We start from the raw sequence: 15345 nt of genomic DNA, 5'->3' as shown, positions 1-15345 counted from the left end.
TACTATTGTTCCAATTCCCTCAAACTCTGAACTCCATATAGTGCCACAAAAGATAATCAAACAGGAAGAAGGGTATTCAAGACTCGAGCAGAAGGCGTATATTCAATGCGAACAATCCTCTAGTACCGCTGTCTGCCCAGAGTAGGGGCCCATGTAACAGGGTGAGTCTCAGGCGTGGCATCCTCATCCTGCTTCCACACCTTAATAGTCTTATCAGCCTCACCGGTGATCAGACGCAGACCAGTTCGGTCGAAAGTCGACGCCATGATACCTGCCTCGGCCTCGAGGGAACCAGGCTGGGCCATGGTGTCCATGGACTGGAACTGGTAGCCGGTCTTCCAGTCCCAGAAGGACATCGAGCCGTTATCGCCACCGGAGAACATGACGTTATCTGAGTTGACGGAGAGGGTGTTGATGACGGCGTTTTGGCCGTCGAAGTTCTGCATAAAGTCTCCCTCGGGGCACTTCCACTGCTTGATGCTTCCAGTACTGGCACTGGCGAAGGTGAATTCGCGAGGGTGGGTGGCGAGGGCGCGGACGCCCTTCTTGTGGTGTGTGAGGACGCCCATGGACTTGCCAGCGGCCAGATCCCAGAGTCGCACTGTGGCGTCCAGAGAGCCGGAGATGACTTGCGGGTCAGCTTCCTGGCACTTAATGTCGGCAACCGTGCCCTTGTGTCCAGCCAGGACGTGAACGTTGCTCCGTGTTCGCATGTCCCACACTCGGCACACACCGTCACGACCACCAGTGACCAACAGATCGAGACGAGGGTGCAGAGCAAGGGTGTATACACCGCTGAGATGGCCGTGGTAGTGTCGAATAACCTTGTTCGTTTCCAAATCCCAGCACTTTACCATCTTGTCCTCACCGCACGAGAATAGGTAAGGATGCCGCGGCGAAACCGCGAGTCCACGAACAGTGGAAATGTGACCAGTAAGAGTAAGACGCAACCCGCCCGTCGCCATATCCCAGATCTTGATCGTTCGGTCTCCAGCACCACTAGCAAACCACTTGTTATTCGGTTCAACAGCCAGAGCCCGCACCCAGCCCAAATGACCCGAGATCACACGCATCAGCTTCCATGGCGCGTGCCAATCAGGTCGCTGTTGCTTAGTCGCAGACGGCCTTTGGATCAAACTCTTGGGTTGATCATCAGCTGCTGCACCTGAAGCCATACCAGCTGGCCTCTTGACGAGAGACATAGAGGCACCGCTTCCGTCGCCAGATGCCTGTGATTGCTGCGATTGGATCTTGGGTCGTTTTGTGCGCCCTGAAGCGGCCTTGGCTTGCTTCTCTGCCAGCACCGGGGGCAATTCCTTCACGTGTTCATATTCTGCTTTCCGTCGATAGGACACACCGATCGAGCCATCTGCAAGAGTCGAGGGGGTGACCATCAAGTATTCAGTGCCGAAGAGGTCGGCAGTCCGCTTCGCAGAGGTGCGAACCGCCTCATCGGTGGTCAATGATTTTGAGTAGTCCATTGCGATCGTGAAATTGGAGGGTATGAAGGGGGAGAGATGGCGCGGAGGGGGAGCTAAAAGGATTCAAAGATCGAAGCGTGATGGCGGAGCCTCGAGGCTGGCGCGGTAGAAAAACTTGCGCAGGATATCGGCGACACGGTTCGAAGTGTGCGGTGAGTTCAGCGCATCCGATTTCGACCGGTCCTATGCGAATATGAAAAGGCGACGCAGGCGTTGGTGAACGAAGAGGTGGTGGAGATCCGGCAATGAATCTCTGATGGAAGTTCGGTTGACGGCCTCAGGTGTCCGCGTCAGGTGTCGACCGCCTACTTATCGCAGCTCTTATCGTTTATCTTCCTTTTATCTTCTTCTACCATCACCATGGATCCTAACCACAGTGCCAAATTCCCTCTTCATGAGGCTGCCCGTGAGGGTAGAAGTGGGTTTTATCAAGAAATATTATTTTGAGTCATGCTAAACACGTGTAACAGATGAAATCGTGGAATCTCTCCTCAACGTGAGTGATATCATGTAGAGCTCCGAGCTGCCCCGCAAAACCCACCACGCTTTCCGTTGAGCGCCGGCTCCTCTATAAATGGCCAAATCAAGACGAGAAGGCTAACCACGCTCATAGGCCAACCCAAAGTCCGCTTTCACCAAAGATGATGATGATCGCTTGCCGATTCATTGGGCCGTGGCATATAACCGATATCCTATTGTGGAGATGCTAGTTGGCGTCAAGAATTTTGATCCTGATGTCGAGGTATGTGATGCAGCCCTCATGTTTGTTACACTTGAACACGCATTTTTTGTTTTGGATTTTAACCGACAAGCGATAATTAGGACGGTTCAAACTGGACTCCCCTTATGATCGCTGCCAGTCTCAAAGCCGCTGAGGGTGACAAGATTATCGACCTTCTCTTGCGCAAAGGCGCGGATGTCAGTGTAAAGAGCTCATCGGGACAAGTAAGTTCGCCGAAAAGGCTAATGAGAGAATGTCTCCATGTATTGACTTTTTGTTAGAATGCTTTACACTTTGCAAGCTCCAAGGCCAATCTATCTACAGTGCGAACCTTGCTGGCCAACAAATGCAGCACCCGAGTAAAGGATATTCGAGGCCAGCTGCCACTTCACCGAGCTGCGGCTGTGGGCTCTGTCCCTATTCTCAAGGCTCTCCTAGAGGAAGGAAAGAGCCCTGTCAATGCCACAGACAACGACGGCATGACGGCACTGCATCATGCTATCTCCGAGGGGCATGGTGATGCTGCAATTCTATTGCTCAAATCTGGAGCTGAGCCAGAAAAGCGAGATGCCGATGGGAGATTGGCGATCGCCCTGGTCCCAGATGACAAGGTGAGTGCATATCTGTCTTCTGCTTGTGGTGCATACGTTGCTAACCGTAATTCTTTCCATTTCTACAGGTGAAGCAGTATATCCTGCAAACAGCAGAAAGAGAAGGAATTGAGCTTCCCTAATCTAAGCTGTACAGTCTTATGCACAGATGATTTTCCTGTAAACTAAAACATTGCGGAACCGCATCCGCTTGGGCCTCGGCGGACCGGTTTCCCCGCATCTTCCTCTCCGCATAACCGAAATGTACTAGCAGTTTTGGGCGTCACCTTAGGTTTAGTGACATGCAAGTCAGTAAATGACGCTCTTGTGGAATTTGCAGCTAGCATTGTTTTCTCTTGGAGGAAATTTAATCCGAGCCCAAAGTCGAACACTATCGTAAGCCAAGACTAGTACTTTTGTCCCTAGCTGCTTTTTTAGCGTCAAAATGACCAAGCCTGCAGGTGGGGAGGAGATTGAAGCTGAAACTGAGGGGCCTCGGTAAACCGGAGGGGGTTGGATTGTAATTTAAGCCGGTGGTTAGAAGATGGGGTTACTGGTCGAGATTAGAGAACTCGTCTCTTCCACGTCCTACGAAGATCTATTATCTTAGCTATCTTTCTGATTCATCTATTGTAGGCAGCATGTCTACTCCATCCGGTACACGTCTTCCGGTGGGAAATAAGGACTTCACCAAAGCGACGGTAGTCATTATTGGGGCCGGAATATCTGGTAGGTGCACGGAGAACGGTCAAGCTCGATCTAACCGCTAACTCGGGATAAGGAATGTGCATGGCTATTGATTTGATCAAGCAAAACAAATTTCGGAACTTTGTGATTCTTGAGAAGAGTAGCAGTGTGGGAGGGACTTGGAACGATAATAAATACCCCGGTTGTTGTTGCGACAGTATGTGGCCCATGAACTGGGTAGTGTGAAAACATGAGCTAACTGAGACCAGTCTGGAGCACTTTGTACAGTTACTCCTTCGAGCAGAATCCGGGATGGTCACGCGAGTATCCAGGACAGGAAGAGATTCATGTAAGACATGTCCCCATACCAAGCAAAAGCTCAGGCTAATAATCCCGTCCAGGCCTACCTCATTCGCGTCGCGCAGAAATGGGGACTTTACAACCATATCCGATTCAACTCCACGGTAGATGAAGCGCGCTGGGATGATACCGAATCTAAATGGAAAGTCAGCGTCAATGTCTCGGGAGCCAAGGACAGCGAATATGCAAGCTCCTACCTTATAAACTCGGACTTCTTGATCTCTGCAGTTGGACAACTCAACCTTCCACGCGAGCCGAATCTTCCAGGCCTGAAGGATTTCCAAGGCAAGATGATGCACTCGGCTCGGTGGGACTGGAGCTACGATCTATCGGGGAAGCGAATTGCCATCATCGGAAATGGTACGGATATGAGGAATCGGTTGAACAAGACCTACTAACAATAACTAGGAGCAACGGCCGCTCAAATCATCCCAGAAATCGCTCCAGAGGCATCTCACCTGACTGTCTTCCAACGCACTCCGAACTGGCTCATCCCCCGTCGAGATACCCCCGTTTCCGCCCTGCAAAAGGCGCTATTAACCTACATCCCACCCCTTCGCTGGCGCAAACGAGCCCTACAAATGGACTTCCGCGAGTCCTTCCACAGCGCTATCTTCGACGGTAGTTCGGACTTTGCTCAACAAATCCGCACTTGGTGCACGGAGATGATGCAAGCCCAATTGGCTCACAAGCCCGAGCTATGGAATACTCTAACACCCAATTATTCCCCAGGCTGCAAGCGAGTCATCATCTGTGATGATTACTATCCTACTCTGGGCCGCGATAATGTTGATTTGGAAACAGGAGCCATCACCCGTATCACAGAGAAGGGAATTGAGATTGAAGGCAAGGGTGAACAGGAGTATGATCTCATCGTGCTAGCAACTGGGTTCCAGACTGTCGACTTTATGTATCCCATTCAGGTCTATGGTGCAAATGGCCGGTCTCTTGGGGATATTTGGAAGAATGGAGCTCAGGCTTATCTCGGCATGACTGTTGAGGATTTGCCCAACTTTGGGATGTTCTACGGGCCTAACACCAATCTTGGTAAGATTTTCCTTTGGCGCCACAGCCTGTCTGGTTTTCATTAACTGGGTGGTAGGACACAACTCCATTATCCTTATGATCGAAGCTCAATCCCGATACCTGAACACCATGGTCAGCGAAGTGATCCGTGCTCGGCAACAGGGCAAGACGCTATCACTCAAACCGACGGAGGCTGCCCTGAAGGAATACAATGATAGGATCCAAGCACTTCTACGAAGTAGCAGCTTTGCAGATCCTAATTGCAACAGTTGGTACAAGACGGATGATGGTATTATCACCAACAACTGGTCTGGGACAGTTCTGGACTATCAGAAGGAGCTGTCCAAAGTGGAATGGGAGGATTATATTGCACAGGGCTCTGGCAATGATCTTGTAAAGAAGAAGCCAACACAACTCGGGCGTGTTCGGGAGGAGACAGTGCTCGGTAATACTTCACTGCTGGTTGGAGCGGTTGGAGCTTTGGCTGTGGCAGGGGGCTACTTTGCTCGGTCTAAGCTAGTAAAGCCACGTTGAGCTTCCAGCTCGACCGACAAGACGATCTAAGTGGACCTAAAGTCTTTCTTCTATTGGTCCTTCTTGACTTCTTCCTAGAAATGTTGATAAACGTCTTTCTATACTACGTATTTTCACTCCTTTCGGATTCATCATGAACATGCGTCTATATGCAAGGCATACCCGCTTCCTCGGGAGTATTTGAATTATTCTATTGATCATGCTGTATAACAGATGATGATGATCATGATTCTGTACAATAACTGCTTTTTCTGCGTGTAGTTGTTCAATCAAATCTTGGACATCACAGCTCGTGTTCCCAAAGGCCAGTCTCACGGCTTGATTGAGATTGGATTTTCTTGAGATGAGCGCGGTACGGTGTATCATCTTGAATCCAAACAGGTCTGCTACTCCCAAGACCGCGACCCTGAGCATCCAAGGCCTCAACTTCAATAGAAAAGTTCTCAAGTGCCTTAGCAGTTCCACCGACATTCTTCTCGAAGTGAGTCTCAAACCCAGTCCGTTTTTGTTCCCCAAGCGACACAACAACTTTCTCGCTGGTATTGTCAACAAGATAGAAGATCCAGGCCCTGGTCTCTGTATCTCCATTCCAAGACACCCATACAGCTATTTTTCCATCTCCATCACTCAATGCCAAGACAGCAGGTTCTTCGTTTGAACCGGCAGTCCAGTTTGATCGAAACCCTCGATAACTTTGAACATTCTTATTCGGATACGAATCGAGGTATGCATGGAATAACACAGTCCCATCTTCAGTAAACTCCGTCACGGCGCCCGCTTGGCCCCAATTGATGAACTTGTTTCCACCGGGTAAGAACTGGAGATTTCCTTGCGAATGCGCACTGAGCCCATCTGGAGCGTCATAAGTGTGAATCTCTGTAGCTGTGCCAGCAGTGTGGTTCAGCTCGACGTATCGACCTCGTGAAAATGGATTGATCGGGTCGATCGGTTCAGTAATAGCTGCATTGTCGAAGAATGAGATCCTCTCAATGGATCCATCCGGAGATCGATAACGGAACCGGGCATCATGCTGGAACGCGAACTCTACGTTGGACGTGATATCGAAATCGGATCCGCGGGTGCCTCCAAGCTGCCAGATGATTTCGCCGTCGGTTCCGTTGATTTTGAAAATCGCACAATAGTGGCGTGCTGAGATGAGATAGTTTCCTTCGTCATCTTTGTCGATACTGTTGAGGTGGAAATAGTTATATGCGTCGAATGAGCTGCGGCCAGAGAAGGGACCCTCTTTCACGAGGGGAACTGAACTGTCTGTAATACATGTGAGATGCTAGTCATTTGGAACTGGATACCTGGACTGACATTTTGGGGTGATGTGATCGAGACTGTACCACTCAAAGAGCAGTTCTCCGGTATGAATATCCAGCTCTATCCAGCCCTGTCAGCATTGAACAAGGTAGATTAAGCCAGCGTTTGGCAGAGTCCGACTCACCTTGGAAACCATGATTCAAAATCCACTCCTGTCCCTCGTCCCCTCCGTAGATACTCAAGTCCGCAGGGATCGGCACCGGAGCCTCAACCAAAACCGTCTTCCCATCCACAACATTGAACTCGTGAACCGACACCAGCCGGTGCGACGCCGCCCGAACAATACTAACAGTCTGGTAACGATCATTAAGAACAACATGATCACCATACATGCGTCCATGAAAAGAATCAAGCAGTCCTTGAGAAGAGCGCAGCACAGCCTTTCCATCAATCACAGTCGGGCTGAAGTCACCCGCGAAGCCTGCTACATATCCCAGGCCTGACCAGACAAGCTCTCCATCGTTACGGAAGATATATGCTCCAGGCTGTTCGGGTCCGACACTCCCTTCAATGAAGCCAGTAGTCGGTGTCACGAATATGTAGCCCGATTCGACGCGTGATGAGGCTGGGACTGTGATGTTTAGTTTGGGAGGAGATAGGTCTGGGCGGGATAGGTATTGCCAATCTGCTGACACGCATTGTAAAATGGCACTCAGCCAGATGACCGTATTCGATCTCATTTCGATTTCATCAATTGTTTGAAGATGGCACCTCGGAGGAACGGGGGTGAGAAGAAGTAGAGGATCAGAAGGGAAGAGTAGATCTACGGTGTAACGCAAACCTTGGGGCCCGATAATGGGCCAATAAAACTAAACACGGATGAAGCCATGACTGGGCTATCTTGCAACATCTGCATCTCAAATGGTCTTGCGAGTGATCCTTGTCATCGCCAAACTCCGGGGCTGCTAATTAAATGCAAATTTCCCCAGGGCGGAGTATAACCGGAAGACGTGACGTACCCCTCAGTGACACCAGCCGCGCTATAATAGCATCATCCCCGGGGCTGGGCCTGGGTCTAGATCACACTTTCAATTAATCATTCATTCTTAGATTTCAGAGGGGTTAAGTTTTTTTGGTCCTCTCAATTAACTATAATCGTACAAATGCTTGTTATTGTTTTGCGCTGCAATGATGTAGAAACCTGTCAAAATTCAATGATTGTAGATATAATCATAAAGCAGACTCACAATCCTTAGAAAAGAGCAACCATGAAATAGCGCTGACGCCATCAGCCCTATTCATTTTCCACCTTTCGCCCTTTCCGATATAATCCCGCTTCATCAGCAAAAAGTCCATCACCTTAAGATATTTATCCCAGAGATGATCGATCGTGCCCAGAGCTAACAAAAGCTTGAACCGTGAGTAGTGTTGAATAGTCTCATCGCCCCGCTCCTTTTCAACTCTTTCACGAGAAGTCGGACCCCATTGTTTTGCCGGGGTGGCATATGGGGTACCGCATAATTGCTCAACGCCGTTTGCATAATGGAAACTGTCGAATTTGCCTAGGCCATCGATGGTTATCGACACATTTGAAGATGGGGGTTTGAAAGACATCGCGACTTGAAAGTGAGTGAAAGTCTCACCGTTGTGATGAGAAGATCGGACGAAATTATTAAGAAAGGGACGAAAGACACCACGCCTCCCCTGGCAAAGAAGCAATCCGGATTCGATCATACAAGCCCAGGAATCCCCATAGTCCAAATAGATTGATTGACAAGTACCAAATATCGTGAAAGTTCCAAATGCACGAAATGCAACATTGGAATATACAGCACAGCACATGCGTCGCCACTGCATCCTGTGAACGGCTTACTGCTTATTTGTGCTCGTGATGGAATAGTTGTTCTGTCAAGTGTGATCGTGTAATATATTTCATAATCTATGCGGAAGGTGTGATAAGTGTGCTCCAGAGCCGCTTGCAATGCCAAATCCCCATCCCGTCCTAATGCTTCAAATGCCTCAAATGTCGAAGAGTCCATGACTGGTGGCCAAGAAAAATATGCTGAGACAACGCCTGATATTAATGCATATTGATGCAACATGTTCAAGCATCAAAATTCCATTTCATCCTCCTCCCAGCCGAGCTGTTCATAGATCGACTTGCTCTGCGATTTCTCCGGGGTCACGGGGATAACGGGGGCAGGTCCCTTAGCAGGACTTCTCTTCACAGAACTCTCTTTCACCGGAGTCCCCATGACAGCTACCGGGGAGCAGGCCCTGGACTGAGTTGTAATGGGGACCTGCGCAATGTTGCCCATTGGTAGAGAACGCGAAGCGGGCATCGAATCAACCCCACGCTGTCTTGGGGGTGTTTCCGTGATCGATGAGCTGGCGCCTTGGAAAGATGTGGTGAGATTCTGCGTAGAGCCATGGGCTGAGGACGGGATGATCTTTTGGCGCGATGAAACGGGGGTAGAAGGAGCCATGGGTTCATTAGGATCATTGGTAGAGCGAGGTGCAGGGAGGTCGGGGATTCGAAAGAGGCCTCTTCCTTTGTTCGATGAAGGGCGACGATCAATCGATGCATCGAGACTTCGTTCTTCTTCGAAGAATAGCTTGGAGGATCGAGTAGGTGTTTCTTGGATCGAGCCAAGATCTGCTGGTGGTTCCTTTCGCTTTCTCAGGCTCGAGTTCAAAGGCCGACGGGAGCTGAACGGGTTGGAATCGGGACCAGAAAAAGAGATCGTCCGCCGGATGGAAGACGACGAAGGAATCATGACGGGAGATTCACCCAGTGAACGGTCTTCCATCTCTCCGGCGAATGAACGGGATGGAGCGAGACTGCGAGGAAGCGGTGGCATCCCAATGATGTCTTTTCTGCGATTGCCGCGGGGTGTAGCCATAACCTGTACACCCTCGCCCATCGGGTTGCGGACAGGGTTCTTCGACTTCCGTGAGCTACCTCCACCAGTAGACCGCTTGACTGATTCATCGACAATTTCGTTGGAGACCAACTCTCGGTTTGGCTTCCGAAGGGCCTGAATAGCAGCATCAAGCTCTTTCTTCTGGTCCACCAACATCTGCACCTTGCGCAGCTTACTCTCGTGCTGCCTCGCAACCGCATTAAGATCCACCTCGCGATTATCAACCCGCTTCGCCTGCTGGATCCCTCCTCTAACACTACCGCCAAAAACGGTTGGTAGCAAAGGCTCCATGGTATCACGCTTGTTGTCATGCTTCGATGGCGCTGTGTTAGATCGATGTAGTGACGGATGCCGGTTTTGAGATGCAGCAGCTGTCCTCTCATCTGTCAAGACTCGCTGGAGCGAGCGACGAGGTTTCTGTACTGGCGCCTGTCGCTTGACTTCTGCACCGGGCTCCACGCGGTCCTTTTTGCTCGATTGGGTTCTCTTCGCAGCCGGCGAAATCCCGCCAGAAACACCAAACTTCCGAGTAATGAGCTTACATTTGTCGGGAAGTCGTGCAGCGTAGAATGGGACAACCACTTCCGTGCAGAAGTCGCGCACTGCGTCGCTCTCAACCTTCTTGCCGGACATGTGGCTATCGGTGAAAGATGAAGTCTTCGCCGAGTCGACCGCCGTAGACTCCTCTAGGCTGACGGCATGCCAGATGCAAAGTCGATCAAGATGGAGCTCAAGAAGTTCATTTAGATCTTGAGGCTTTTTAGCTCTGGGCTTCTTGGGCGAAGTTTTCTCTTCTTCGGGAACCTCATCGCTGAGCTTTTGCTTATTCTCCCTAGGTATCGATTCCAACGCAATGACCTCCAGAATCAATAGAATCTGCAGTTGAGTCTCACGCAATCGAAGATCAGAAATGTGCTTTTTGCTCTCCGTTTCACGCGAGTTCTCTTGTGCAGATGACTCCATGCTTCGATCTTTCCACCATTTGCGAATGAGGCCATCTTCCTCGGGATAAAGGCCATTCTTGCCAAGCTTCTTCTTTTTGCTCTTGCGTTTCTTGGTGGTTTCCCCGTCGGAGGGGGTCAGTAGGGCATCACGAACAGATGTTGGGAGAGTTTCTCGGTATTTGAGATCCATCTTCTTTGCGGCCAAGATGGCATCCCTGTAAGATCCAATGAGCTCCGCAAGACTTTGAGGCTGATCGGGGGCAGCATTTTGAAAAGCGGTGCGACAGCGTGTCAGTGGACCTTTGGCGAAGTAAGCCAGCGACGTCTAGAAAGAGAGTTAGAGCAAGTTCCCGCCAGTTGAAAGACATCGAGTTCACCTTCGATGCGTAGAGAGCTTGAAGATAATGATCTCTCATCCCATTGAGTAGCTCCTCCGGGGGTAGTTTCGCATCCACCGCGGTTGAGTCGACGCCTTCAACATCCATAGCCTCGCTACCAACAGCTTGAGAGTCACGCGATCCGAAGGGGGCCTCTGAATCTCTTACAGTCGGTGCAAGTGACTGGCCCCGGTGCTCAAGGACATCCACAAACGTAGGTTCATCCTGACCTGTATCCCCCTCGGACTCGAACACAACGGCCACTTGCAAAGCTGCAAAATCCTCGCCCAATCCCAGATCAGAAGGCGGTTCCTCAATTTGAGCAGACTGCCACCAGCTCAGGGCATCCGGAATAGAGAGAGACTTCTCGTTATCCTCAATATCCATTTTCAGGCCTTGAGGCGCCTGCCATCCCTTGACAGCAACGGCTACATCCCCCTCATGCACCCATCTCGCAAGCCGAGACAGTGAGTAGATACCCCGCTTCACTCGCTCAATCACATATAGCCCGCTATTAGCAGCAAGCCGTACCGCCAGCACCATCGGCTCCGCACAAGCGCGCAAGTCATTTTCCAAGGCAGGTATATCTGCAGTGAACAAGCCACCGGGTTGCGCGTCAGACCGCGACCAGGACGCGTCCTCTAACCATGAGAGCGGAAGTCGAGAGCGGGGAAGTGCGGCGATGGGGTCGAGAACGAGTGGTTCGTCGGATAATGAAGCGGCATGGGCCTAGACAAAAGAAGTGTTAACTAGGGCAGGGCAACTTTGGGTATAGAACAACTTTGGGTATAGAACAAGGAATAACGCACCCGAATGACAATCGAGGTCGAAAATAGCTGTCCAGCAGCGGTATCAGGCTCGAGTTTGCGCTTTTTAGACGGCGGCACGGCCTCGTGTAGTTTGTTTAGCGAGGATGAACTGAGGGAATCGAGGGCACTGGGAAAGGTGCGCGCGGTCATGGTAACGTCTAGAGAGATGTTTGCATTGTGGATAATGTATTTAAGTAATTGAAGACGAGCAACGAGCAGAATCAAGCGCATGCAGTTGAAGTTGAAGGTGGGAGGCGCGGATGCTTGGCGAATCTGGACGCGTCGCGATCCTTGCTCTCCGCTCTCCGCTCCCCACTTTACCACTTTACTCTACGTAGTCGTCTTCGATCATTGCGGATTACCTTGCCGTTCAGACCAAAGAAATTTTTAGGCATCCTGGACCATTATTTGAACGAGAGATGATTCCCTAGATGTATTTGTTTTGGGATAACTCTGAAGTTTCCCAACTTTCTGGTTCATCCTACTCCGCCCTCATCGTTAAAACGAACCGCTCCCTACGTAAGCTCTTCTGCATCATGTCTGTAACCCACCTTCGTCTTCCAATATGGCCGACCCAAGCCAATGGCCCACAACACCACATGGCCCAACTCAGCATCCATCAGGAAGCCCCTCGGCTCTAATCAACCATCTAGGACTCACCCGCGGCCTTGACACCATCATCGATGGATCCCCCTCAGGCTTTATCAATCATCAACAGGAGCCAAGCCCTGAGAAGCCTCGCCGAAAAACAAAGACTGTCCCGTCTGGCGAGGCTTGGCACCAATTAGTAGAGCCGACAAAGCCCCGGGACCCAGTCACTGGTCCGAAATCAGATCGGCGAGTTTCGTTTCGGGTTAATTCGCCGCAAACACATCTGATCAGATAATTTTGTTGTGGATCTTTCTACATCAGCAACTTCCCAGCCTGGGTAGGCCTTCCCCCTTAGGGACTGGTTCCGCCTCACGGCTATCCTCCGAAATGATCACTTGAGGCCGGAAGCTGTCCGTTATCTGATCTGTGGATCCACTAGGGTAATCCACCAGGGTAGGGTTTTGACGTGGTTCAGACATGATGGTCTGGAAAGTCGGCCTTGGTAGTCTTGGCTTTTCTCGGGGTTGGAATCCTTTCCTGGGTGTACGTGCTTGTCTGGGAATCCTTAAGTAGCCGGAGACTTCTCGTGTATTTTTTGTAAAGTTTCTGATCTAGCCTTTCCCGGTTGCCTTTCGATATCATGGAGACTAAGGAATTTGTTTCCAAGTCTGCTTTGGAGGAGGTGTCTGAGTCTACAGATGATAAGCAGAACACCAGCTTGGATACGGCTTCGTCTCATTCCAGCGAAGGCAAGAAACCCCCTCCGTTTTCTGCCAAGCTCTTTGCCGTGGCTTTGATTGCGTCTATCAGTTTTGGTTCGCATTGGAGCTCTGGCGTTACTGGTGCTATGAAGAGTACCATTAAGAAGGTACTTGCAAGCACCTTGAACCAGTCCGGCCACTCTACTGACTACGATAGGGAATGGATATCAACAACGTGCAATTCTCGCTCTTGGAAGCTAGTGAGGATTTCATGGCTACTGTCCTGATGCTGCCTAGTGGCCTGGTTACAGATCGTGTTGGTGGCGCCGGTATGTTCCATATGTACCTGGGTACTGAATTGAGACGGCTGACGACTAGACAGAGATGATTGTCTACGGAAATATCATCTACACCATCGGTTCAATCTTGGTCGCTGCTGCAACGACTGTCCGATCATTCAATTTCATGATTGGAGGCAGAATCATTCTTGCATTTGGTGATATCGCTACTCAGATGGCTCAGTATAAGATGTTCTCCTCATGGTTTGCTCCGAGTAATGGATTCGCGTCTACACTAGCCTTCGAGCTGGCTATTGGAAAGGTATGAGAATTTACTCTACTTATCTGGAACATAGCTTATTAGCAACAGGTTGGCGGCTTCATCGGCAAATCTACAGCCAACATCATCGCCAAGGTTGGTTCGAATGTTGCACACATCCTCCCGAACTAGAGATGCTAACATCCACAGAACACCGGTAACTTCGCCTGGGTCTTCTGGACAGCCGTTTTCATGAACCTGTTCACCAACGCCGCGACCGCAATCTTCTGGTTCTTCAACAAATACTGCGACAAGCACTACAGCGGACGCCGCGACATCGCGACCAAGGAACACCTCACGGAGAAGAACAAGAAGTTCGAATTCAAGAAAGTCTTCCAGCTTCCATGGATGTTCTGGGCTATTCTTAGTTTCTCCGTGTTCCAGACAAGTGCCGCTCTGACATTTAGCCAAAATGCGACTGAGCTCGCTGAGCTAAGGTTCGATGTTGATTCCATTACAGCTGGATGGTATAGTTCTTTATCACAGTATACAGGTATGTTTCAAGGTCTTGAGACCCTTGAGTTGGACTCTTAGTTACATACTAACTGGGCTAGGTTGTCTGCTTGTTCCTATTCTAGGCATCTTCATCGATATCCTCGGTCACCGCGCTTCTATCCTCTTCGTCTGCGGTCTCGGCATGCTTCTTTGCATGTGTCTTGTCAATTTCGCTCCGTCGAAGGCTGGAACAGGTGCATCCTTCGGTATCTATGCCGTCGCATCGTCACTAGGCCCAACCACGCTCATCGACGGGATCCGCACAACCCTCTGGCACCAATCGGTCTTCGGATCAGCCTTCTCTCTCAAAATGACCGTGAACAATGCGTAAGCATATCCTACAATCCAGAAGAAAATCTCCACTAACCGTACCCCAACAGAATGAACATCATAATCCGCATCATCACCGGCGCCCTGCAGGACGCAGATGACAACTCATATCGTCGCGTGGTGCAGGTTTATCTATTTCTATCTGCGGCGTCGACGGTCGTCGGGGCGGCGCTGCTGATCGGCACTTATGTGACGCCGTACCTGGCCCCCTTGCAGTGGACGAGGCTTCAGCGTAAGACGATCGGAGCGGAGGTCATTGAGGCTAATAAGGAGCGGAGCTTGGTGACGGATGCGAATCAGACGAGGCGGATTTCGATGGTTTGCTTTGGAGCGTTGTCACTATTGACTGTCGGTGGCTGGGTGGCCTATATTTGGGGGGCTATTACTGGGCATAATAGTTAGATTACCCCGTAGTTTGGGATATATTGCATCGATTGGTATAAGGGCTATATGCAAACATTTCGATATGGGTGCCAGCTGGCGAGACTCCTAAGGGCGTTCCCAAGGTTTCACGATGCTATGACGTCGTATGACTACTATGAAATCTCTACGAAACTGCAACTTTAACGTTGTATTCACCAGTAAATCGTTGAAGTGGTATTGTTATTATAGTATTGCTAATGTTTAGATTAGCTGACCCTCATGCCTCGAGAGTCCGACACAGTCGAACCTCTCGTCAGCATACAACCCCCATCCCGTGCCAGAGAAAAGCAAAGGCTACCGGGGTGGGGGAGGTGAAGGTGTATGGTTGTTGAAGACTTTCGCTCCGCAAATAAACGCCAAAAGCATTCCCGTTCCCAGCCGATGAAAGTGGTATCATGTTGAATTTTGTCTTCGCCGTAAGGCCCTCTTCGTGGGCGACCATGCAAGATAATGAAACAAAAGAAAAAGATTGACTCCAGGCAATCGGAA

At 50.2% G+C, this 15345-nt stretch overlaps 7 protein-coding genes across 7 annotated transcripts; 3 read left to right on the top strand and 4 right to left on the bottom strand.

The window, feature by feature from the left end:
* Window positions 1-119: 119 nt before the first annotated feature.
* On the bottom strand, window positions 120-1481 carry N7443_002518 (WD40 repeat domain-containing protein; the record flags this gene model as incomplete). Its single annotated transcript, XM_056882574.1, has 1 exon — window positions 120-1481. One exon carries the CDS (start codon window positions 1479-1481, stop codon window positions 120-122), a length of 1362 nt encoding a protein of 453 aa, XP_056744415.1.
* Window positions 1482-1841: 360 nt separating this feature from the next.
* Window positions 1842-2935, top strand: N7443_002517 (ankyrin repeat domain-containing protein; the record flags this gene model as incomplete). The annotated part of the gene is made up of 6 exons (XM_056882573.1): window positions 1842-1899; window positions 1952-1977; window positions 2095-2223; window positions 2304-2426; window positions 2484-2813; window positions 2882-2935. 6 exons carry the CDS (start codon window positions 1842-1844, stop codon window positions 2933-2935), a joined length of 720 nt encoding a protein of 239 aa, XP_056744414.1.
* Window positions 2936-3433: 498 nt separating this feature from the next.
* On the top strand, window positions 3434-5399 carry N7443_002516 (flavin-containing monooxygenase; the record flags this gene model as incomplete). The annotated part of the gene is made up of 6 exons (XM_056882572.1): window positions 3434-3521; window positions 3574-3696; window positions 3749-3828; window positions 3881-4199; window positions 4248-4886; window positions 4942-5399. 6 exons carry the CDS (start codon window positions 3434-3436, stop codon window positions 5397-5399), a joined length of 1707 nt encoding a protein of 568 aa, XP_056744413.1.
* Window positions 5400-5682: 283 nt separating this feature from the next.
* On the bottom strand, window positions 5683-7405 carry N7443_002515 (arylsulfotransferase family protein; the record flags this gene model as incomplete). Its single annotated transcript, XM_056882571.1, has 2 exons — window positions 5683-6668; window positions 6850-7405. 2 exons carry the CDS (start codon window positions 7403-7405, stop codon window positions 5683-5685), a joined length of 1542 nt encoding a protein of 513 aa, XP_056744412.1.
* Window positions 7406-7810: 405 nt separating this feature from the next.
* N7443_002514 (uncharacterized protein) lies at window positions 7811-8279 on the bottom strand (the record flags this gene model as incomplete). The annotated part of the gene is made up of 2 exons (XM_056882570.1): window positions 7811-7866; window positions 7913-8279. The coding sequence occupies 2 exons, from the start codon at window positions 8277-8279 to the stop codon at window positions 7811-7813; spliced, it is 423 nt and encodes a 140-aa protein (XP_056744411.1).
* A 497-nt stretch (window positions 8280-8776) lies between these two features.
* On the bottom strand, window positions 8777-11950 carry N7443_002513 (uncharacterized protein; the record flags this gene model as incomplete). Its single annotated transcript, XM_056882569.1, has 3 exons — window positions 8777-10858; window positions 10911-11639; window positions 11720-11950. 3 exons carry the CDS (start codon window positions 11948-11950, stop codon window positions 8777-8779), a joined length of 3042 nt encoding a protein of 1013 aa, XP_056744410.1.
* A 1000-nt stretch (window positions 11951-12950) lies between these two features.
* On the top strand, window positions 12951-14835 carry N7443_002512 (putative MFS transporter; the record flags this gene model as incomplete). The annotated part of the gene is made up of 7 exons (XM_056882568.1): window positions 12951-13178; window positions 13229-13340; window positions 13394-13611; window positions 13660-13704; window positions 13759-14101; window positions 14163-14430; window positions 14484-14835. 7 exons carry the CDS (start codon window positions 12951-12953, stop codon window positions 14833-14835), a joined length of 1566 nt encoding a protein of 521 aa, XP_056744409.1.
* Between the last annotated feature and the right edge of the window lie 510 nt (window positions 14836-15345).

This window comes from Penicillium atrosanguineum (genome assembly GCF_028827265.1).
Source record: "Penicillium atrosanguineum strain IBT 20685 chromosome Unknown utg000002l_segment0_segment0, whole genome shotgun sequence".
Lineage (NCBI taxonomy): Eukaryota > Fungi > Ascomycota > Eurotiomycetes > Eurotiales > Aspergillaceae > Penicillium > Penicillium atrosanguineum.
The sequence above is the reverse complement of the archived record's forward strand: the minus strand, read 5'-3'. Positions and strand labels throughout refer to the sequence as shown.